The following is a 24,828-nucleotide window of genomic DNA, read 5'->3' on the forward strand; positions in this document are numbered from 1 at the left end:
TTTCTGTCTCTCTCTCTCTCTCTCTCTCTCTCTCTCTCTCCTTCCTTCCTTCCTTCCTTCCTTCCTTCCTTCCTTCCTTTCTTTCTCTCTCTCTCTCTCTCTTTCTCTCTCTCTCTCTCTCTCTCTCTCTCTCTCTCTCTTATGGAGTTTTTTTTTTTTTTTTTTTTTTTTTTTTTGAGACAGAGTCTGGCTTAGTCGCCCAGGCTGGAGTGCAATGGCGCGATCTCGGCTCACTGCAAGCTCCGCCTCCCGGGTTCACGCCATTCTCCTGCCTCAGCCTCCCGAGTAGCTGGGACTACAGGCGCCCGCCGCCTCGCCCGGCTAATTTTTTTTTGCATTTTTAGTAGAGACGGGGTTTCACCGTGTTAGCCAGGATGGTCTCGATCTCCTGACCTCGTGATCCGCCCGCCTCGGCCTCCCAAAGTGCTGGGATTACAGGCGTGAGCCACCGCGCCCGGCCTCTCTTATGGAGTTTTGCTCTTGTTTTCCAAGCTGGAGTGTAGTGGCATGATCTTGGCTCACTGAAACCTCTGCCTTCTGGTTTCAAGCGATTCTACTGCCTCAGCCTCCCAAGTAGCTGGGATTATAGATGCCCGCCATTATGCCTGGCTAATTTTTGTGTTTTTAGTAGTGACAGAGCCAGGCTGGTCTCGAACTCCTGACCTCATCATCCACCTGCCTCAGCCTCCCAAAGTACTGGGATTACAGGTGTGAGCCACCACACCCAGCCCATATATCTTCTTTTGAGAATTACCTGTTCATATCCTTTGCTCCATTTTTTTTTTTCTTTTTTTGGTTACTGTTTTTGTTTTTCTTAGAGACAGGATCTCACTCTGTCACCCAGGCTGGAGTGCAGTGGCACAATCAAAGCTCACTGTAACCTCAAACTCCTGGGCTGAGACAACCCCATTGCCTCAGACCCCCAAGTAGCTGCGACTACAGGCATGTGCTACCACACCCAGCTACCTTTTACTTTATTTTATTTTTTGTAGAGATGGGGTATCACTATGCTGCCCAAGCTGGTCTTGAACTCCTGCCTTTGCCCACTTTTCAATGTGCTTATTTGTTGTTGTTCAGTTGTTCGAGTTCCTTGTGAATTCTGCATATTAGTCTCTTGTCAGATGAATATTTTGCACATATTTTGTCCCATTTAACAGGTTGCCTCCTCACTGTAATGATGGTTTCCTTTGCAGTACAGAGGCTTTTTAATCTAATATATTCCCAGGTGTCTATTTCTGTTTTAGTTCTCAATGCTTTTAAGGTCTTACCCATAAAGTTTTTTTCCAGATCGATGTCACAAAATGTTTTCCCAATGTTTTCTTTTGGTAGTTTTATAGTTTTGGGTTTTATGTTTAAGTCTTTAATCCATTATGAGTTAATTTTTGTATATGGTGAAGGATGGCGTCCAGTTATTCTTTTGCATATGGATATCTAATTTTTCCAGCACCACTTATTGAAGAGGGTGACCTTTCACCAGTGTATGTTCTTGGCACCATTTTTGAAAATCAATTGGCTCTAAATATGTGGTTTTATTTCTGTGTGCTCTATTCTGTTCCATTGGCGTGTCTGTTTTCATACCAACGTTACGCTATTTTGGTTAATATAGCCTTGTAATATGTTTTGATGTCAGGTTGTGTCATTCCTCTAGTTTGCTCTTTATATTCAGGATTGCTTTGTCTATTCAGGCTCTTATTTGTTCCATAACATTTTAGGATTTTTTTTTCTATTTCTGTGAAAAATGATGTTAGTATTTTGATAGAGATCATATTGAATCTGTAGCTTGCTTTAGGCAGTATGGTCATTTTAAAGATATTAATTCTTCCAGTCTGTGAGAATAGAATGTCTTTCGGTTTGTGTCCTCTTTGAGTTCTCTCATCAGTATTTTGTAGTTTTTCTTATAAAGATCTTTCCATTCCTCAGTTAAATTTATTTCTATGTATTCTATTTTCTTGTAGTTATTGTAAATTGGATTGTGTTCTTTTCTTTTTTGGCTCTTTCATTATTGTTGTATAGAAACACTTCTGATTTTGGTATGTTGACTTTGTATCCTGCAACTTCATTGAATTTGCATGTCAAATCTAAGAGTTTTTTGGTAAAGACTTTTGTTTTTTCTAAATATAAGATCATGTCATCTGCAATGAGGGACAATTTGACTTCCTCTTTTCCAATTTGAATATCTTTTCTTTCTTTCTTTTTTCTGATTGCTCTGGCTAGGACTTCCATTACTGTGCTGAATAGGAGCAGTAAAAGTGGACCCTCTTGTCTTATTTGAGTTCTCAGAGGAAAGACTTTCAACTTTTTTTCCATTCAATATAATGTTAGCTGTCAGCTTGTCATATATGGCCTTTATTATTTTGAGGTATGTTCCTTTTAAGCCTAGTTTGTTGAGCGCTTTTATCATGAAGGGGTGTTGAATGGTATCAAATGCTTTTACTGTGTCTATTGAGACTGATAATATGGTTTTGGTTTTTGTTCTTCTGTTGATGTGATGAATCTGTTTATTTTCTGTTGATGTGATATATTATATTTATTGATTTATGTGTTTTAAACCATTCTTGCATCCCTTGGATAAATCCCACTTTATGAATATGGGTGCTCCAGTGTTGGGCACATATATATTTAGAATTGCTAAATCCTCTCCCTGGATTTAACACTTTATCGGTTTGTCAGAGGTAGAGTGTGTTTCTTATAAGCAGCATGTATTTGGGTCATGGTTTTTTATCTGTTGTCTGTATCTTTGAAAATTTAATTTATTTATTTACATTCAAGGCTATCATTGATATGTCTGCTTTTGTTTAAGTCATCGTGTTAATTGTTTTCAGGTTGTTTTGTGTATTTTTTATTCCTCTCTTTTTCTCCTATTGTCCTTTTAATACCTTTGGAGAGCATTATAATGAAAGTGTTACAATTAGATGCACCTTGCATTTTTAGCATTTTAGATGAAGATATTCCATACAATGAAAATACAAATTTATCATTTTTCTTTAATATCTTTTGACTCTGAGCCTTAGTAGCTCTTAAAATTGTAATTTCTATTTTGTAACTTTTCTAATCTTTATAAGAAGTTCATGTATTTATACTGAATTATCTACAGATACATGAAAGTATTTAAAAGGATGGTTTGTAAATACTGGGGAATTCATACCACTAAGATGGACAAAGTTATTCCTAATAATAAGAAAGAAGAAAATACATTTTTGCTTTTGTTATTTACCTTCCTTTTGGGTAAATGAATTGTTTCAATACATTTTATTATATTTAGAGCTAAAATGGACAGTATTAAGAAAAGCTAATACAGTCCTGCCATTTTCCTCAGGAGGAAAGTAAGTCCCAATAAGCTGAATAATGGCTGAGACAGGTGCCCTGGTTCATAACGTAGGTCTTCTCCGCTCCACTACACCTTGTTATTCCCTCAAAGGGAAGAGACAGAACATTTCTAATGAACAAATAAGTGCTATCAGTGTGCTCTAGTGTGTTTTGTTTTGTCGGTTTTTTTTTTTTTTGGAAAGCAAACTGGGGCCACACCTCAATGCTTATCATACTTCCCCAACTGGAAAAGTGTGGTCTTCTGAATCATCACAAGTTGCACATTCTGAGCCCTCTACTACTTGGAGCTTCTCTATGCGGATACTGACAATTACTTCCCTGTGTGGAGCCAGCTGGCACAAAATTGATCATGTTCTTGTTCTTATCAGGCTAGAAGACTGCATACTTCACTCAGTAAACCTGTCAAACTTGTTTCCTTTCTTGTTGCCAGTGACTGTCATTATTTTGCAGCCTCCCAGTCCTAACCTGCTGATACAGATCAGATGGTGACTGAATAGAAGCTGCCCTAGTCCTGGGTTCATGATGTACGCGTAAGTATTCAGCTTTTCTCAGTAAAGGTTATCAGTGGGGACAGAGGTTTACAATTCCTGAGACATGTAGTACAAATGTTGGCTGGTGGAGATTGATTTAAACATTAGAATTTTAATGTGTGTTATTGTATTTATACTAAAGTTCTATTGTTGTTGTTTTTAAATATCAGAATTTTTTTGAACAACAGAGGCCAGTGTGGTGTTTTTTTGTTTCTAAATAAAAGAAATGGAAGTGATATGAGGTAATAAGTTAACTATATTAATATTTAAAACATTTAGAAAAACCTATACTTCAAAGAGTAAAGTGTTTAATATAGCCCATTTAGTTACTTTTCCATGTTCCATAGCATGATATACATTTTTATCATATGTTGCTTATTGAAGTATATTCTGGGAAAATTAAATACAAATTTAAGAGGAGAGTCTATTAAAATTTTTATTTGTTTAACTCTAATAGAAAGTATGATAGCAGTGAGGTTATTGTATATATCATGAGTGAAATGATTACAATTAAAATACTCATATGTAAAAAGTTATCAAATTAACAAAATCTAGACTGTGTCATAATTGAACTCCAAATTAATAGATCAATTATTGAATTTAAGGTAAATAAATTTGTATTATATATTTATGTTAGGTAATATTCAGGCTATAGTTTTATAGACTTCAAAAGGAATAATTGATATTTGATGAAGGATTTCATTCAAATTGTGCTAAGTCTAGCCTTGTTTCTTAAAAAGGTTCTTGATCTTTCTACAGACACAGATTTCCTACGTGTTCTGCACTGACTGATGTTTCCAACTTAATCATGATTTTGTGATAATTTTAATCGTTCAGTCATTTGATTTTGTCTTCAATTAACCTAAATACTTAAAGCCTGTAGGCTCTGGCACTCTTAAATGATGAGTGTTCCTGCCCTCCCTAATTTACTTTCAAATGACAGCATGAGCCTGAGGAAGATTGTCCATTTCATGCATAAATCTCCCATATAGACCCCGTCATGATAGCATAATATAGCATATTATCTGTACTTCTTACTAAATACAACAAAGAATATTTCTTATTTATCAAGATAAAGACAGAATAAGATAAATTTTACAGTAGAAAAACTTTTATATTTAACTATCATTCATATAAATATGATATGCTCAAAATTTCTGTAAAAAATTAGCAAACATTTTGAAGTTCTCTTATTTTAAGTTATTTCAGAATTCTTCAGTATGTGTTTTCTATCAGCCTGGTTCTCCTCTTCCCAACTTATGGCATCATCTCTAAACACTCACTTTTCCACCCTGAAAATATCATTACAACATGAAATTTCTATATTGAAGCCTCATCAGCTTTGATCCAGAATTTATTACAGTTCTGAGGATTTTTTTGTTTTATTTTTAAGTTGACATATAATAATTCTACATATTTATGGGCTACAGTATAGTGCTATTTCAATACCTGTAATACATAGTAATCAGATCAGAGCAATTAGCGTATTCATCATCTCAAACATTTATTATTCTGAGGCTTTAAAATATTCTTGCTAAATTAGATTTCAAATCAGATCTGCTTTTAAAACAAATATTCTGTCAAAAAATATAGATTGTGTATAAAGATAAGAAGCTTAGACAGTGGGTTTATTGAATTCATTAGTAAAGGTATTTTGCCCAAGGGATCTAGTCTCAAAGAATGAATTAGTCAGATAGACTATAGCTTCTTAGCAAAAGCCCTGTCTTTCTCATTTTGGTGAAGTAGAAAGAGTACCAGCGTTTAGATGTGTTCAAGATCCAACTTTGGACTCGCTTGTCTGGTACTTCTCAAGACCTCACATTTATCTGTGAAATGTGGGGAAGGTTTATAAATAAATGAATGAGGGGAGGGATTGTCACCATTAATGGGCCTTGAAGTAATATTTGTGGATAGCTAAAAGCAATTTTTGGTTTATTGGTTTATTCTTTGGTTTATTTTGGTATTATTCATTTGTTGTTGGTATATTTAAACTGTAATAAAATAAGATTTGTATTAATTTTGTTATTTTTTTCTATATCTTAAGTATTCGTATAAATATTATATTATGGATATATGATTCAGATTCAGATTCAGATATATGAGTATGTGCACCAGGCCATGATGTTGAAGATTTCTAACTGTGGGTTATGGTCAAAAATATTTTTTAAAACACTGCGTTAGATAGCCCTGGAGTCTTTTTGAATGCTTAATTCTATGATTTCAAAGAGTTAATAGCTAGTTAATATGGAGAACATATTAGCATTCTTAAGGCACTAGAGAACTGTTTAAATTATCCCACATTGTAGGTTATTTAAGTGTTTTTCACGGGTCCCTGTGTTTGGTGCCCTCTGCAAGTGAGGCAGAGATAAGAGAGATGCTTATCTTTGTGATGAGGCAAATCAATAAGCCACATTCTGATGGCACATTGTGATCAATGGGAAAAAACAAATACTGACATGCTGCTATAGGGGTGCACATTCAATTTCATAAAAGCTTCTTTGAATACGTAATAACTGTGTTTAATTTTTGAAAGCAAGCAGAATTAGTAGTAGGAGAAAGATGGTATTCTGAGTTGAGAGAACATAGCCCTTGCAAGGGTCATGAGACTTGAGATACACTCACAAACAGATGTTGGAAGTTGTTAGATAAAGCTGAAGTGATCATTCTGACTATGAAGGGCCTTTTGCACCAGGTTAAATTTCCATACTACAAAATAAAAGTTGATTTAAGCAAGAGGAAAAAATGATAATGCAATTTAGAACCATTGGAGTATACCAGGGCAGCTTGGTGGTGCTATTGTCACTTTTTGCAGAACTAAATGAAGGGCGTGGCAGAGAGACTGCCTATGTATTTGTTGTTTCCTCTGCCTAAAATGAATGTTCTTCCTGACATTTAGTGAGACCCCATGGTCTTCCTTCAAGATATAACAAAGTTGCTGTGAAATTTTTCTCCTACCTTCACATCTTAATTGTTCCTGAAGTACAGGTGCCCTGTCTTCAAACATATGTAACGCATTGTGTATACTTCTGTTGGCACTCCTCTATTTGTATGCTAATTTGTTTTCATTTATATGTCTCTGCTTAAACAGAGAGCTCCATCTCTTTATTGTTAGTGCCAAACACATTGCCTGTCACACTGTAGACTCTCAACATTTGTACATTGACTTATGATTACATATGGCTAAAACCAAAGAACAGATACTGAGGAAAGAGGAAAGGTTAGGAGTAAATGAAAATTTCACGGTTTACTGTTTATTATGTGTCTGTGTATGCACATAGCTTATGTATCTTCTTAAAGAAGGCCTGTGAGATATTTGAGATTCAGTAATTCAGAAAGTAAGTACAAAGCTGAAAATTAGAGAGAGTGTACTTTAAGTAAACTTAAGTTGTGGTGCTGATAGAGATTTATTGTTGAAGAGATAAAAACATCAGATAGATACTTATAGACTAGATTTTAAAGTTTCATTTATTCATTGATACAACAAATAATTTAGCTTATAGTATACTAGTAGCACATTATACACATATGTATATATCTACATATGTTATATGTAGACATATGTGTTGTGTATATATATCCTGTGTGTATATACACATATAAGATGCATATAAACAAATACACACATACACACATATATGAATAAAATAAACAGAATCTCTACTTTTATGGTGTTTATAACACTGTAGGAGGAAGAGGAGGAAACACGATAAATAAGCAAATATATATGAATTATGACTTTGACAAGTATAAGGTAAACATTTTGTACTTTTTCCAAAAAAGGTTGCTAATTCACTTTATTTCTTTAATGGCTAGCTTTTTAGAAAGTAGATCTCCAGTTTATGTAACATTTTACTGCCTATTTTTGTTTATCTGCTGGAAAATGAAAGCTAAATTTCTGAAATGCATTTTGAAAACATTAAATACTGACATAGCTTCCCATTGCACTTAAAGAAGTCTTGGGAAGATCTAAGTAGGACCTCTTAACTCTATAAAACAAATGTAGGAAGACAGCATGGAAACCAGATCTTGACCAAGAAGATAAGTCTGTGTTGCTTTAAGCAGTTATTTGCAGTAGTCTTTAAAAAAGGATATTGTGTCTTTGGAGTGTGGGACTGGGTGTGTTAGGGTAGTGAATGGATATTTAGGGACAAATAGCAAGAAACTTTTTATATGCTTGGATCATACAAGCATTATAAGGGTTCAATATTTATTATGAAGCATTGTCAACTTAGCATTTCAGGAACATTTATATTCAAAATCCAGATTCAAAACTAAATTCAAAGAACAGTCATATTCAAAATCCAGGTTCAAAACTCAATTCAAGGAACATTCATATTCAAAATCCAGGTGCTAAACTCAATTCAAAGACAAATCAGAGATATTTGCATGTGCTGTTTCAGATTCTGTGTATTATATTTTCTTCCAGTATCATATATGACTAAACTTTGACTCTTAAGTAATTTTCTGTAGTTAGTCATTATTTAAAATGTATTATTGACTTGTCTTTAATTTTTTTGCAAAGTTAGAAAATTTTATAATTAATTGATTACTGCTTAAAATTTGAATGTAGAGTATTCTGAAGAATTCAACAATTTATATAGCATTATTATTAGTTGATGGGAGCAGCCCACATATTCAGTACTTTATATAAAATAAAAATAATTTAAAATATAGCTATAAAAATATTTAGTATAATCTACAAGTGGGAACCATATGAAATTGCCCCATTTGTAGGTTAAAAAACCATTGAATACAGGCAATTTCATATGTTTCAAGTTTATGGAGTCTTTTCCTGGTCTTGTTTTATTTTTTGTAGAATATAATATATGGAATGATCAATGCAGCATTCAGAATTCCTGATTTTCAAACTAAGTATCAAGGATTGAAAAGTCTTTTGTACTAGGTAAAAAAAAAAAACAAAAGCTGGTTTAGATACTTAGAATGTCAAACTACTTTGAAGACACATTCCAACAGGTAAGATAAGATAAAAGCAAGCTGGCAAGCATTCACTTCTGAAAATAGAAAAAAAAAAAACCAAACAACTCAGTGCAAAACAGAGTGTAGGGTGTGTCTAGATACTATTGTAAGCAAAAAGAAAAAAACAAAATCTAGTTAATCGTTTGATCTACAAGGTACCAAACAACTTGCCTTAACTCTTACATCTACTACTCTTATGCCCACCGACAGACTGTGGTATTTGCTTTGCACTGCTTGTTTTTATAATTAGGCAAATAAACCTGAACAGGCAGAAGGACCCCAGATGAATGAGGCCTTTAGTGTATTACACTGATGTCAAATAACAAGAGAATCAATGAATCAATACAAACTAAAATAACCTACAGCTTCATCTTTTTCTGTAAGACTGCAGTTTCTACTCAGTTGCCCGAGTTTTGCTCTGTCATGATCGCTGCTCATTGCAACCTCTGCCTCCCAGGCTCAAACAATAATCCTCCCACTTCAGCTTCCGGAGTAGCTGGGACCACAGGCGCACACCACCACGCACAGCTAATTTTTTGTATTTTTGGTGGAGATGGGGTTTTTCTCGATCTCCTGAGCTCAGAAGTGCTGGGATTATAGGTATGAGGCACCATGCCCTTGGCCCCTACAGCTTTATCTTGATAAAGTTTTTTTTTTTTAGATGAAGTCTCACCCTGTCGCCCAGGCTGAAATGCAGTGGTGCAATCTCAGCTCATTGCAACCTTCGTCACTCGGGTTCAAGTGATTCTCCTGCTTTAGACTCCTGAGTAGCTGGGATTACAGGCGTGCACTATCACTCCTGGCTAATTTTTGTATTTTTAGTAGAGACGGAGTTTCGCCATATTGGCCACGCTGGTCTCGAACTCCTGACCTCAGGTGATCTACCTGCCTCAGCCTCCCAAAGTGCTAGGATTACAGGCATAAGCCACCATGCCTGATCTTGATAAAGGTTTTTAACAATAGATTCAATATAAGTTATTTATGATACTGCTATCTTTAACACTAAATTCATTATTTCAGTCATATGTATAGACTTGAATAGATTGTAGAGGCTTGTTAAGGATTGAGTTTGCCATATTAGCATAGACACCACCTTGAAACCACGTCAACAGTGTCATCTACCTCTCCTCTCTAGCAAATCAGTGAGACATTTCCTGTCCTACTGTGGCCCTACTGCCTACCTTCCCCTCCCTTTTATCATTCATTCTTCCGTAATCATCTTGCTTTGTGGTGGTTAGTAGGCCCAGATTATACTTTAATTTCCAATCTCAAACTTCAGTTACTTTGGATGGTACTTGGCCATGATTTCTGCTGGGTAAAGGAAAGATCAATTTATTTTGTTTCATAGCTTGTATATCATATCACTTTAAAAATTATTAACTCATGGGATGTTGTGGTTGGGCTCTTGGGATATTATCAGGTAAAAATGGTTGAGACAAGCACCTTCACTTTTTCACAGAATGGGCAGAATCTTTTTCAGTAAAGTTAACTCAAGAAATGTATCCTCTTTAGATGATATAGACTTAGATTTCTTGACTTTCATGATTTATTTTTTTGGGCAACTAATTCTTGCTTAGGACTGCTCTTGTGTTCTTTACTTTTTGATCTAATAAGAGCAGCAAGAATTTAGTCAGTGTGTACTACTTCTTAAAAACTGCCAAAATCATTAATTTCTTCTCATTTTAATTCATTTAGCTGCTTAGCTACCATATTTCTCCTACTGACAACAGCTTTTAGAAGAACGTGAAACATTACTTATAATGAAACTGTGGCAACACAGAAGATAATGGATTATTAGCTGCTCTCTTCTTTTGTATTGTGGGGATTTATTTACCCTGACTCTCTTAGGGCATTATCTGGAAATCTGTATGGCTAAGATAGACTTGCAGTTCATTATCAAGGAACATAGTAAAGGCAACTGTGACTATGTTCTTATCTCACTACCCAACTTGAACAAACTGAAGTAGGTATTTCTGAAAATGGTAAGTCAGAGTTCAGACTAAAGCATCATTCTAACATTCCCTCAAAAACATTTTTTTAAAGTGGATTAGGAATTCAGGCAGCATTAATGTGCATATGTCTAAACTAATAAAAATAAAGTGTTCTATATTCATGATTGCCTTTCTGGAAGTAATTTTTTTTTTTTTTTTTTTTTGAGACGGAGTCTCGCGCTGTGTCACCCAGGCTGGAACTGGAAGTAATTTAGTAAATGTTAAGTAAGATGAAGTTTTTCATTCAACAGGCATGTATTAGGAGTTGTTCTAGATAGATGCCTGGTAGTGGTTTATCTGCTTGAATTATGTGTTATCTGTGCATTAGAATAAATGACATAAACATTATTTAGAATGGAATCTACCTATTAGAATTGCATTTTCTTTGATTCATATGCTAATATTGAGAAAACTATTTTTTCATTAATAATGTTTAACTGCTTAGGAGAAAATACATGAAAGCTAGATTCCAAATCCCTCTGTATACTTAATGAAATATTGGTATTATCGTTCATACAGCTATGAAATAAGCTTTTTTTTTTCTGGCTGTAATTATTTTTCAGTATTTTATCTGTAGCCAGATACAGTACTATAATAAATTAATGGATTTTCATGCAAATAGAGAAGTAAATTTCTATTGATCTACTTATGGAAATAAAAGTAAGGTCTATCATATGAAATTCAATAATAGAATTTTAGGTATTCTTACACAGACAAAGCTTAATACTTACATTGTTTTAACTATACACACGGTTTGTAAGGTATTTTTCGTTTAAAGCTCAACAGTTAAAATGTAATTATTCTGTGTTATCCTATACTATATCGTATATCTTTTAAAACATCTTGAGAATTAGGTGACTTTATAATAACAATTAGGTCTTAATGTATCACTTAATACATACTCAAATCTTCAAAAATAAAAAAAAAGTGGTTATTTAAAAATTATAAATCTTAGGAAATAGCATTTGGGTTGTTTTTTGAGTTAATTGGGCAATGATAAGGCCACTTGGCATTAGAGGGGAGCATTCCAAGAATGAGAAGCTCTCAAAGGTCTTCGTATGCAGCACTCTAATGTACTCATTACCTCTTTCACACATGACCCTTTAGAAATGTGACAGGCAAATTCTGGGACATGTTAATTTTGTTTATTTAATATGCAGATTATATTAGCTGTGAACATTGCTGATCACATCTCTCTAGGACAATTATATCTTAATCATAGCTCCTCCCCCTGAACTGGATTGCAAAATACCACTGAAATACAAATATTTAAATCAATCATACAGGAAGCTAAGTGAAGAACACTGGCTGCTTATTGAAAACAACTGTGTTTTAAAATTTATTTTTATGTATTTAGTTACTTATTTTGCCAGAAACTGCATAGCCATAGCACATTATGTTTAGCCTCCATGGTATATATATATATAAGATAAAATAAAACTGGTGTTTATTATAAATTGAAATGTATTATCATTAATATAACTTTGAATAGGAAATAAAATATTGAATTATTTCTAGGAATAGCATACCAAAAATATTCAACATCAACAAGTAATATAACATATTTTTCAGAAGAGAGTGTACTGGACAATTTATGAATTTTGTTTTTTTAATTTTTTATTTTATTTTATTTTTTTGAGACGGAGTCTGGCTCTGTCACCCAGGCTGGAGTGCAGTGGCGTGATCTCGGCTCACTGCAAGCTCCGCCTCCCGGGTTCACGCCATTCTCCCGCCTCAGTCTCCCGTGTAGCTGGGACTACAGGTGCCCACCACCAAACCCAGCTAATTTTTTTTTTTTTTGTATTTTTAGTAGAGACGGGGTTTCACCATGTTAGCCAGGATGGTCTTGATCTCCTGACCTCGTGATCCACCCGTTCTTTTTCAGTCACAATTTTAATTCTGCTTTTGTCTCCTTAGATGTTTTCCCATACTCAGTCACAAGTAACAGAATTTGATTCCTCAAGAAACATTTTACGGGCTCTTAGATGTGGGTGGTTAAAATTATTCTGGTTGAAACAATTGAAATTGAGTTTTAAAAAACACAATTAATTGAGAGGCCATTGAGATATCTCATAGAGCAAAAAAAAGAATAGACCTAAGAAGTATGGATCCAGCCAACTGGTGTGGAGCATATAGAAGGGGAGGTGAGACTTAATACATGCACACCCTGAAGATATTGCAGTTTCTGTTCTAGACCACTGCAATAAATATCACAATAGTGAGTGCTACAAATTTTTTACATATCCCAGTGCATGTAAAAGTTATGTTTACACTATACTGTGGTCTACTAAATGTGCAAAAACATTATATCTAAAAGAAGCACATACCTTAATGAAAAATACTTTATTGATGAAAGAAATGCTAACAATCATTGGAGCCTTCAGTGAGTTGTAATCTTTATGCAGGTGAGGATCTTGCCTTAGTATTCATGGCTGCTAACTAGTCATGGTGGTGATTGCTGAAAGTTGATGTGCTGTGACAATTTCTTAAAATAAGACAATGAAACTTGTTTCATCAATTGACTCTTTCTTTCAGTAAAGATTTTTCTGTAGCATGTGATGCTGTTTGATAGCATTTTGCTCAGAGTAGAACTTTTTTTCAAAGCTGGAGTCAGTCCTCTGAAATTCTGCCACTGCTTTATCAACTAAGCATACATATTATTCTAAATCCTTTCGTTTCATATCAACAGTGTTCACAACATTTCACCAGGAATAGTTTCTATTTCAAAAAACCACTTTCTTTGTTCATCCATAAGAAGCAACTCTTCATCTGTTCAAGTTTTATCATGAGATTGCAGCATTTGAGTCATGTCTTCAGGTTCCACTTCTAAATCTAGTTATCTTGCTTTATCCATTACATCTGCAGTTACTTCCTCCACTAAAGTTTTGAACCCCTCAAAATTATCCATGAGGGTTGGAATCAATTTCTTCCAAATTCCTGTTAATTTTGATATTTTCACCTTCCCTCCATGAATCACAGATGTTCTTAGTGGCATCTAGAATAGTAAATCCTTTCCAGAAGGCTTTCAGTTACTGCTATGAGAGCTATAGTCTTATCAATGTATTTCTTAAATAACAATACTTGAAAGTCATAATTCCCCTTGATCCATGGGCTGCAGAATATACTGCTGTTAGCAGGCATGAAAACAACATTGATCTTCAGAGCTCTGGGATGACCAGATATGCATCGTCTATGATCAGTAATATTTTGAAAGGAATCTCTCTTTTTTTGGAGCAATAGGTCTCAACAGTGGGCTTAAAATATTTGGTAAACCATGCTGTAAACAGATGTTCTGTCATCAGGCTTTGTTCTTCCATCTATAGAGCACAGGCAAAGTGGATTTAGCATAATTTTTAAGGGCCCTAGAATTTTTGGAATGGAAATGAGTGTCGGCTTCAACCTCAAGTCACCAACTGTATTAGCTCCTAACAAGAGAGTCAGCCTGTATTTGAAGCTAGGCATTGACTTCTCCCCTCTAGCTATGAAAGTTGCCTACATTGAAAGTCTATTATTTAGTTCACCCACCTTTATCAGGTATCTTAAGTAATCTTCTGGATAACTTGCTGAAGATTCTACATCAACACTTACTGCTTTGCCTTGCACTCTTATGTTATGAAAATGGTTTCTTTCCTTAAGTCTCATGAACTAACTTCTGCTTGCTTCAGAATTTTTGTTTGCAGCTTCCTCACCTCTCTCAGCCTTTATAGAATGAAAGAATTAGAGTTAGGGCCTTGCTTTGGATTAGACTTTGACCTTAACACATGTTATGTGTGGCTGGTTTGATCTTCTATCTAGCCCACAAAACTCACTCCATATCAGTAATAAGTCTGTTCTACTTTCTTATCATTTGTTTATTCACTGAAATAACACTTTTAATTTACTCAAAACTGTTTCTTTGCATAACTTGGCTGTTTGGTACAAGAGGCCTAGCTTTCAGCCTGTCTTACCTTTCAACGTGACTTTTTCATTAAGCTTAATTATTTCTAGCTTTTGATTTAAAGTGTGAGATGTGCAACTCATCCTTTTACTTTCACCCTAATTAGATGATCCTTCAGGTATTCATTTAAATGTTCTCAGAAAAACATTCCCTGACCCCTTACTCTAGATAAGATTTCCTTGTTATAGACATATAAGAGCAACTTTCATTTCTGTTACCATTTTTTATTATGTTAATTGTTTACATATACATTTTTTAATATTTGTATTTCCCCTAGCCTATAAACTCCTTGAGTATCTATGATTAACCATTTCACCTTCAGCCAGCAAAAAATTTCAGTAAGTATTTTTTGAATGAATTAAGAAATCTCATAATTACTTACCAAGCATATGACTAAAGACCTGTTTTCAAAGAATTGCTAGAAATATATTGTAATTAGTATACCAAGCATATGTAATGGGTGCTTTAAATTGCATAAAATATACAGGAAGTGTCTCTCTTTGGTGGGTTATAGTATTTTTTAAAAAATGTTTTTGTATACATGTAATAGAAAAGTCCTTGTTTGAACTATCAAAACTTGTGTTATAATAGAGTTTGAATTAAAACCTTTCTTGAAGTTTCAGATAAAAAACCTTCCATATTTTTGGAAGATTCTTGAAGCTATGGGAATTAACGTTTAAGTATGTGTATTCATTTGGGTGTTTTCAATTGCAATTAATTAAAACTTCAGCCCCACGCTGGTTGGTGTTAACAATAGGAAAAATTATTATTTAATATACTAGTAATACCAAAAGCTGGGCTGTTCTCAGTGATATTTGATCCAACCCCTCAAATGTGTGATATGAGACCCTGGTTATTTCTGTCTTTCTACTTTGGTATTCTTTGTGAGTCCACATTCTCCTCAGGTTAGTTTCTCTTATCGCTTGCTTCTCATAGAGTTATAGCAGTCTCAGGTGTCACATCAGGACACAACAATATTCAGAGAAAACAATAAGGAGTTATCTCTCAGTTTGTCTTATTTTAGAAGAAAAGAAGTCTTTCTCAACAATTTCCCAACTGTGCCTCACATATCACTGGCTAGAGTTGAATTGCATGTCCATTTTTGAACAGCCCTTAGCCACAGAGATGGAATTATCATGATTGAGACTAACTACCTGGGAGTGAAATATATGTAGGAATGTGTTTTAAGGGGATTTTGCCGAAGAATCAGTGGTAATTAATAGTTATTTTTATAATTCAGTGAGCTGACAGTTGAGAACTTGGAGCCAACCCTAGCCCAAAGGGTTTCTCAGTGGAGACACCCAACTTTCTATTTAACCTAACAACCATCCTAACAGATGTGAGGTGATATTTCATTGTTGTTTTGACTTGAATTTTCCTGATGATTAGGAATGTTGTTCACCTTCTCATAAACCTGTTGTCCATTTGTATGTCTTCTTTGATGGAATGTCTATTCAGGTCATTTGACCATTTTTAAACTAGATTACTTGGTCTTTTGCTATTGAGTTTTTGGAGTTCCTTATAAACTTTGGATATTAACTTTTTATCAGGTACGTGGTTTGCAAATATTTTCTCCCATTTCGTAGACCACCTTTTAATTTTTTAATTGATTCCTTGACTGTGCAGAAGCTTTTTAGTTTAATGTAATCCCCTTGTCTGTTTTTGCTTTTGCTGCCTTTGCTTTTGTTGTCGTGTCATATCCAATAAATCATTGCCATGTCTAATATTTAGAAGCTTGGTCCCTATATTTTCTTCTAAGAGTTTTAATGTTTTATATTTAAGTTTTCAATCCATTTCAAGTTTATTTTTATGAATGGAGTGAAATAGGGCCCAATTTTATTTTTCTACATGTGGATGTTTAGCTTCCCTAATACTCTTTATTGAGGACACTGTCTTTTATCCACTGTGTATTCTTGGTACCCTTGGAAAATATCAGTTGGCATAGATGCATCAGTTTATTTCTGGGTTCCTTCTGTTGCATTGGTCTATATGTCTGATTTTATGCCAATATCATATTGTTTTGATTACTATAGCTTTGTAGTATACTGTGAAATCAGGGAGTGTGGTACCTCTAGCATTGTTGTTCTTGTTCAAAATTGCATTGCCTATTTGGGGTCTTTTGTGAGTCCAGATGAATTTTAAGACTTTTTTTTTTCTTTTCTATGAAAAACGCCATTGAGATTTTCACAGGATTGCATTGAATCTGTAGATTGCTTTGGGTAGTATGGGCATTTTAACAATACTCGTTTTTTCGATCTATGAACATGGAATGTCCTTGCATTTATCTGTGCATTTTTTAATGTTTAACTTCATTTCTCCCAAACCAGTTTCTAAAGTGGAGGTACCATTTTGCATTCCCAACACCAACATATGAATATTCTAGTTATTTTCCCTTAGGAAAAAAACAAAAACTTTAGCCATTCTAATAGGTGTGTATTTCCTATCTACAAAATATTTTCTACTTCAAGGACAAAAATATTTTCTTCTCTATTTTCTAAGTTTTATAACTGTAGGATTTTTTTGTTTTTTTTTTTTGAGAAAGAAACAAACAATTCTAAAGTTGATATTTAAGAACAAATGACCTAGAAAAGCCAAAATAATTTTGAGAATAAAAAGCTGAAGGACTCACATTTTGTGATTGATAGTTGGTTCTTGCTGAGAATATATAGTTAAACTTATAAAGAATTGTCAAATTAACAAGATTAACTTTTCTAATTAAGCATAATATATCTTTATCAATTTTTAAGATTTTATTTGATTTTTCATAAATGCTTTAAATTTTTTCCATTTAAATATTTTACAAATTTTGTTAGATTCACAGATAATTATTTCATAGTTTTCAGTGCTATTGTATATGTTACTGCTTTTACAATTTCAGTACCTATTTGTTCAATGCTTATATATGGAAATAGTTTGATTTTTATGTATGACCTTTCACTCTGTGATTTTTGCAAACATACATATTAGTCTCTTTATGGCAGATTCTCAAGGATTTTCTTTATAGTATGTTAATAAAAGCAATTTTTTGCTTTATTGCAGTGGCTAGGACTTCCAATACAAATAGAAGTAATAAGAGCAGACATCCTTGCTCTGTTCCGAGCTTTAAAAGAAAGCATTCAGTCTCACCACTGTATACATTAGCTATAGGATTTCCTTAGAAGAGCTTTATATACTTGGGAAACTTTTCTTCTATCCCTAGCTTGTTGAAAGCTCTCTTCTTCTCCTTCTCCTTCTCCTCCTTCTCCTTCTTCTTCTTCCTCTTCCTCTTCCTCTTCTTTCTTCTTCTTCTTCTTTCTTCTTCTTTTAATAATGAATTAAGGTTAAGTTTTTTTCAGATGCTTTCTCTGAATACATTGAGATGATCCTATAGGAGTGTTTTTGTTTCTGTTTTGTTTTTTGGTCTGTAAATACTATGAGTTATACTGATTGGTTTCCAAATTTTGAGGTAACTTTGTAGTTCTTTTTTTTTTTTTTTTTGAGAGGAGTCTCGCTCTGTCGCCCAGGCTGGAGTGCAGTGGCGCAATCTCGGCTCACTGCAAGCTCCGCCTCCCGGGTTCACGCCATTCTCCTGCCTCAGCCTCCCGAGTAGCTGGGACTACAGGCGCCCACAACCGCGCCCGGCTAATTTTTTGTATTTTTAGTAGAGACGGGGTTTCACCGTGGTCTCGATCTCCTGACCTTGTGATCCGCCCGCCTCGGCCTCCCAAAGTGCTGGGATTACAGGCGTGAGCCACCGCGCCCGGCGAGGTAACTTTGTAGTTCTAAGATAAACCTCACTTGTTTTTATATAATATCGGTTTTAGGTACTCTTGAATTCCATTTTTTAAAGATTTTTACTTCTTGTTTTGAGGGGCTTTCGTCTGATTTTTTTTTCCAGTTCCCTTTAGGAAATTCTAACTTGTCTGATTTTTAAAAATAATGTCTTTGGTTTTGTTATCAGGATATGCTGGATTCATTATAAAAATTTGGAAGCAATTCCTTTTTTTCTATTTTCTGGCAGAATCTGTTATTTTCTGGCAAAATCTGTTTAAATTGATGTTATTATTTTTAGATATGTACTTTTCAGACATTTGTATCTTCCTGAATGAGCTTTGAAAGTTTTTGTATTTCAGAAAGATTTATCCATTTTACTACATGAGCAAATTTATTGGCATGTTACTCATAGCATTTATTTATCATTCTTTTATGTTTAATAGGTCTGTGGTAATATCTTCCTTCTCATTCCTAGTGTTACAAATTTGTGCCTTCTTTTTTCTGAATAATTCTATAGGGCTTACCAATTTTTATATATCTTTATAATGAACTGACTTGTTTCTATTGACTTCTCTACTGTTTTCAATTTCATTAGTTTCTTTATTTCCTTTTTTCTGCTTTTATTTGGTTTACTTTGCTCAGCTTTTTCCCAGTGTCTTAAGGTAGGGCTGATTATTGTTTTCTTATTTTCTTTTTCTTTTCTTTCTTTTCTTTTCTTTTTTTTTTTTTTTTTTTTTTTGAGACGGAGTCTCACTCTGTCGCCCAGGCTAGAGTGCAGTGGCGCCATCTCGGCTCACTGCAAGCTCCACCTCCCAGGTTTCCGCTGTTCTCCTGCCTCAGCCTCCCGAGTAGCTGGGACTACAGGCGCCCGCCACCACGCCCGGCTAATTTTTTGTATTTTTTTTAGTACAGACGGGGTTTCACCGTGTTAGCCAGGATGGTCTCGATCTCCTGACCTCGTGATTCGCCCGCCTCGGCCTCCCAAAGTGCTGGGATTACAGGCGTTAGCCACCGTGCCCGGCCGTTTTCTTATTTTCTAATTAAGAATTTTAATCTGTAAATTTCCCCCAATTATTGCCTTATGTGCATCTCACCAATTTTTTAATGTTTTCATTTAAAACAAAATAATTTTAAGTTTTTTTGTACTTCTTTTTAATTCCTAGGTCATTTAGAAGCTTGTTGTTTAATTTCATAATATTTGGGGATTTTCCAGATATCTTTCTGTTATGAACTTGTGGTTCAATTCTTTTAAAATCGAAGAACATACTTTAAAAGATTTATTTTTTAAAATTTGTAGAGGTGTGTTTATGAACCAAATTGTGCTCTTTTTTTGATTAATTTTGTATATGCAGTGGGAGATAATGTATATTATGTTGTTGTTGGGTGGAGTGTTCTATAAATATCAACTAGGTCAAGATGATTGATAATGTTGCTAATAGATACATTTCCTTATCAATTTTTGTCTACTTTATCAGATAGTGAGAGAAGAGCGTTGATGTCTTAAACTGTAATGTGGATTTGTGTACTTTTCCTCTTCATTATAACAGTATTTGCTTCAAGTACTTTGCAGCTCTGTGGTTAGTCGCATACACATTTACGGATTGTTTTAACATTTGTTATGTTGATGAATTGACCCCTTTATATAATTATCATCTTTCTTTAGTTCTTGGCAAAACCCTTGATTTAAAGTTGATTTTGTGTGATATTAAAACAGACATACTTCTTTTTGTTGTGATTCACTTTACTGCACTTCACGGGTATTGCATTTTGTTTTCTTTACATTTTTCATTTTACAGTAGGCAGTCAGGAAAAGCCAAGCCATATCTTCAGTAATTCACATAGATATTTCCTTGGCCAATATCCAATTTCATCACTCAGGTTCTACCTTCCACAAAACACTAGGACACAAAAACAATTCAGCCAAATTCTTTGCCACTTTATTACAAGAATAGCCTTTTCTCCATTGTCCAATAACATGTTTCTCATTTCTATCTGAGACATCACCAGAATCACCCTTTGTGGGACAATTTAATTTTTCTATAATCAAATAACATACTTTGTAAGATTTAATTTGTTTTAATTTGTTGAGGCATGTTTATGAACCAGATTATGCCCTTTTTTGATGAATTTTGCATATGCAGTATAAGCGAATGCATATTATATTGTTGTTGGGTGGAGTGTTTTATAAAAGTCACCTAGGTCAATATTTGTATAATATTAGAAAAATAAATATTTTAGAATTTTACTTTCTATGGAGCAAATTTTGCAGAGGGAAGATTTATTAATATTTTTAATCACATATTTAGGAACTCTGGAAAAGATATAGAGGAGAATGCTATATATTCTGCCCTTTAGGAAACTGTAAACTAAGAGAAGGTATAATTATTAACATAAAAGAATATTGTAGATTGCAATGTCTATATTACTAACTCAATAATGTTTATTAAACACCACTAAGGCTCAGGTACTCTGCTAGACACTGGAGTTACAGCAACAAGCAAAATAGGTACTATTCATACTCTATGGAGTTTACTGTCTAGCTGGGTAAAAATGATATTAGAATCAGTACAAATAATATTTGATTATTTATTGATGTATCATTAGTATTTTTTAGAGGCAGGAGTCTCACTACATAGGCTGTACTGTAATTCTTGGGCTCAATCAAATTATATTTTTATTATTAATTTAAGGTTGGAAAAGTATTGGGCACTATAGGAACATAAGTTAGCAGAGAGAGCACAACAAATAACAGAAAAATATTAGCCCCAAATAGGTTTGGCATTAGTAAAATGACATCACTTTTAAGTAGGGATTCAGAAAGGGTCCATAGAGATGTAACAGTTAAGCTGGATCTTGAAGGGTGAATAGGATTTGAGTGTAGGGAGGTAGGAAAAAAACAGTGCTGATGGGGGTGGCCACAGCTTGAGCAGGATCAGTTAAGTGTGGGGGCATGTTCAAAGGCTCAAGAAAGTTCAGTAGGGAAGCTAGACTCACTGAACTTGAAACGCCAGTGAAAATAATAAATCCTTGATTGAAAAGGTATGAGTTCATGCTATGGAGTGTGGGCTTGATTCAGTAGACAGTAGGTAGAAGAAGATATTTGAGCAGAAGAGACAGTATCAAAGGCTTTCCAAAATATTTGAAATCACAGAGCATCTGATGGATTGCTGCAGAGAAATGTGGAAATAGGAAGAAGGGCTAAGACTCCATTGTGATAATTAAGTAAGTACATAATGAGATAGAACTTAGCCAAATCGTTGGTTTTAGTTATCTATGGGTTAAATATCAAAGGAAGATTTATAGAGTACAGAAATAATTGAGAATTGGGAATCATAGTACTAAGTCAAAATCTTGGTTCCATTACTTGCCAAATTTACCTTGCCTAAATTAGTCTCTCTAGGCCTTACTTAACTAATCATTAAATGAGGCTATTAAATAACTACTAAAAAGAATTGGGTAAATTTGAGATAAAATGTATCAACTGCCCACCACCATGCTGGCAGAAAAATATTGAAATAACACAAATTTCGTTTCCCCCTCAAGATGGCATTTGGGGAGTTTCATTGAAATAATTATAGTTTCAAGTTGACGAGTAATAATAATTGTAATAGTTTCCTTTCATAGCCTATTACCTGTCAGACGTTGTGCTAAGCACTTAATTTATTATCCCTAAACCTCACTACAGTCCAGAAATTTAAGGCCATTATCACCATTTTTCAGGTGAAGAAACTGAAGGATATAAAGAGCATATACAGTTAGTAAGTGGTAGAATCAGCTGCTGTCTACAAGTATTGGGGCATCTGTTTCATGGCTTTTTTTTTTTTTTTTTTAAATACAGTAGGCAAAGATGTCTGAGTTGTCATAGGAGTAGTCAAAAGTTTTGGAAGGACTGTTTATTAAGAGATTCAGTGCATGAGAAAGAATCATTTTGGAAATATAAAACTGAGATGGGTGAAGATTGTGAAAGTAGATGCATAAGGTCCAACTGGGAAGAGTAGACTAGACAAGTCACATAGAAAAGGGAACAATACTGAGATTTAGTTATGTTACATCATCATGCTTAATGCTATATGGAATTTGTATAAAAACAGTCTCTAATTGGTGGACTTCAGTCCAAATAAGGCATGGAAGAAAATGAGATTGAAATTTATCATGGCCTTGTTTATTTTGAAAGGACTTAGTACCACGGTTTTGAAGAATGGTTAAAGAGTTGTACTGTCCATTCCCATCTTTGGAATTTTATTTTTAAAGACTGGAAAGTCAAGAAAGCAGAAAAACATTTCACTAAAGTGAGAACAGAAATAAAGTGGTCATACTGAAGAAGAACAAAGACATTTGGATTTGATTATTCCTACGCATTTAGTGTTTTAAAATAAAAATCAGTGAGCAGATAGCATTTTAATAATAGCAATAATATTTATAGCACTTTTGACATGTTAAATATATTATCTCATTTTATTTTCACAAGGAGTGTATCAAGTAGATACCATTATACCCATTTTGCAGATGAAAAAAACTGAGATACAAAAAGGTTCAGTATCTTGCCTAAAATCATACAGCTCATAAATGTCAGAGTTGGAACTTAAAATAGAACAGCTGGACTCCAGACTCTGTGCTTCTAACTAGTATGTTATACTCTCTCTCAACTTAAATCTCTCAAAACAAACTTTATACCTTTTAACTGCCCACAGAGCAGACCATAATTAAAGGCAGTCCAGTTTTGGTGATTTAATTTTACTCTGCCACATATCCATGGCTAAACGCTGGGGAGGAAGAGGTCTGAGTCTGTGGATTTTGCTGAGGTTCACAGTTTCCTTCATGCATCTAAAAATAGCATTTAAAATAAATATTGTATTTGTTCTCTATTGCTGCTTCTCACCACTGACATGTGAGTCTCATTCTGTGTATCTGTGTGTATGTATGTGTAGTAAGGAAGGTCATTAACCTTAGTTAACCCATGTCATTAAGGAGATGTTATTAACCACAAGTATTCCCAGAAATGAAGGCTTTTTGGCAAGAAGTAGAGAGGACTGTGCCCAAACAGAATATCTAATGTGTATCTATGCTTCAGGTTGAATACAAATATGTTAAGACATGTGTAAGACATAAAAAGAATTTCCCCCCAAGGCTACTGCTGTGAGAATACTTGATCAGCACATAAATATTTATGCTGCACATAGAAGAGTGTACTGCATTTAATTTAAAGTTTTGTTGTTTACATTTCTTTAGTAGCAAGTATAATAGAATATTTAAATCCTCATCTTGATGTCATCAGTTATCTTATGGATTCACTTCACCAACTTCAAATTAATTGCCCAGTGTTTTCTTGTTTTAATGATGTTAAAAACAAACACAGAAATAAACCCAATGGAGGGTCATGTAGGATGATCATAAACTTTTGAATAATAGTAGTCATATGTTATTAAAGGATGTTTATACAGTCCTCACAAATAAATTCTCTTTTGCACTTAAACCCTTGGCCAACTCATCCTTCTTTTCTTTGTGTTACTAAGTTGAATATATAAACTTATTCAACATAAACTATTGGCTCTTTGTTTCAAATTTCGAGACACATTATTTAGGTGGTTGATTTAAAACAAAGCTAAACATTAAAGTCTGAACAAAAAAAGCAGACTTATAAAATTTTTAGGGAGCTGTACCTTCATCATTATATCCACCTGGTATATAATTCCTATTCATATTTCTTAATTTATAAAAGATATGTGGCAAATGCTTTCTCAGCATGACCCTAATTTTTCACCAAGGCAATAAGGGGATTTAACCCTCTGGTTTGGCCAATCAGTAGGAAGAACTGTAAATGTGTAAGTGATTTTATTTCTGTTACTGGAGTACCGGACCTTCTTTTGTTCACTAGAGAATACCCAGAGCCTAGAATAGTGTTAGGTTACATAGTAGGTGCTCAATTAGAACTTGTTGACTGAATTAGATATGACATACGGATTATATCCATTTTGAATGTTCTTAGGAAAATACAGTTAGTGTAGGAGATGCAAACTTTGGGAATGCATGCCTAAAAAGCATCATCAGACTAAGTAAAGGTGAGGGGAGCTTTCTCAGGAAGTTAGAAGGAAAGGTTTTAAGAATAGGCTAGACAACATTATGGTAGGGTTCTGATAAAGTGGATGTTAGTATTGATGAATGAAGTGGAACAATTCTAAGTTAACTGTAAATTCTGTGATTCTGTCAGGTCCTGGGTAAAATAAAAAAAGAAATCCTTCAAATCCCTACCGCCATACTTACAAATACATTTGTACTACAGCTAGTCTCAGAGGAAGCAGGTCCCTTTATCAAA

The 24,828-nt window shown here is 34.2% G+C and overlaps 1 protein-coding gene across 1 annotated transcript in view; it reads left to right on the forward strand.

The window, feature by feature from the left end:
* The first annotated feature begins 3,747 nt into the window (after positions 1-3,747).
* The window catches only part of TMPRSS11F (transmembrane serine protease 11F), a 78,600-nt gene continuing 57,519 nt past the window's right edge, over positions 3,748-24,828 (forward strand). The window contains exon 1 of the mRNA XM_028848547.2: positions 3,748-3,857. Coding sequence (XP_028704380.2) covers positions 3,847-3,857 — 11 coding nt within the window. The 5' untranslated portion in view covers positions 3,748-3,846. The remainder of the gene's footprint in view (positions 3,858-24,828) is intronic.

This window comes from Macaca mulatta, chromosome 5 (genome assembly GCF_049350105.2).
Source record: "Macaca mulatta isolate MMU2019108-1 chromosome 5, T2T-MMU8v2.0, whole genome shotgun sequence".
Taxonomy (NCBI): Eukaryota; Metazoa; Chordata; class Mammalia; order Primates; family Cercopithecidae; genus Macaca; species Macaca mulatta.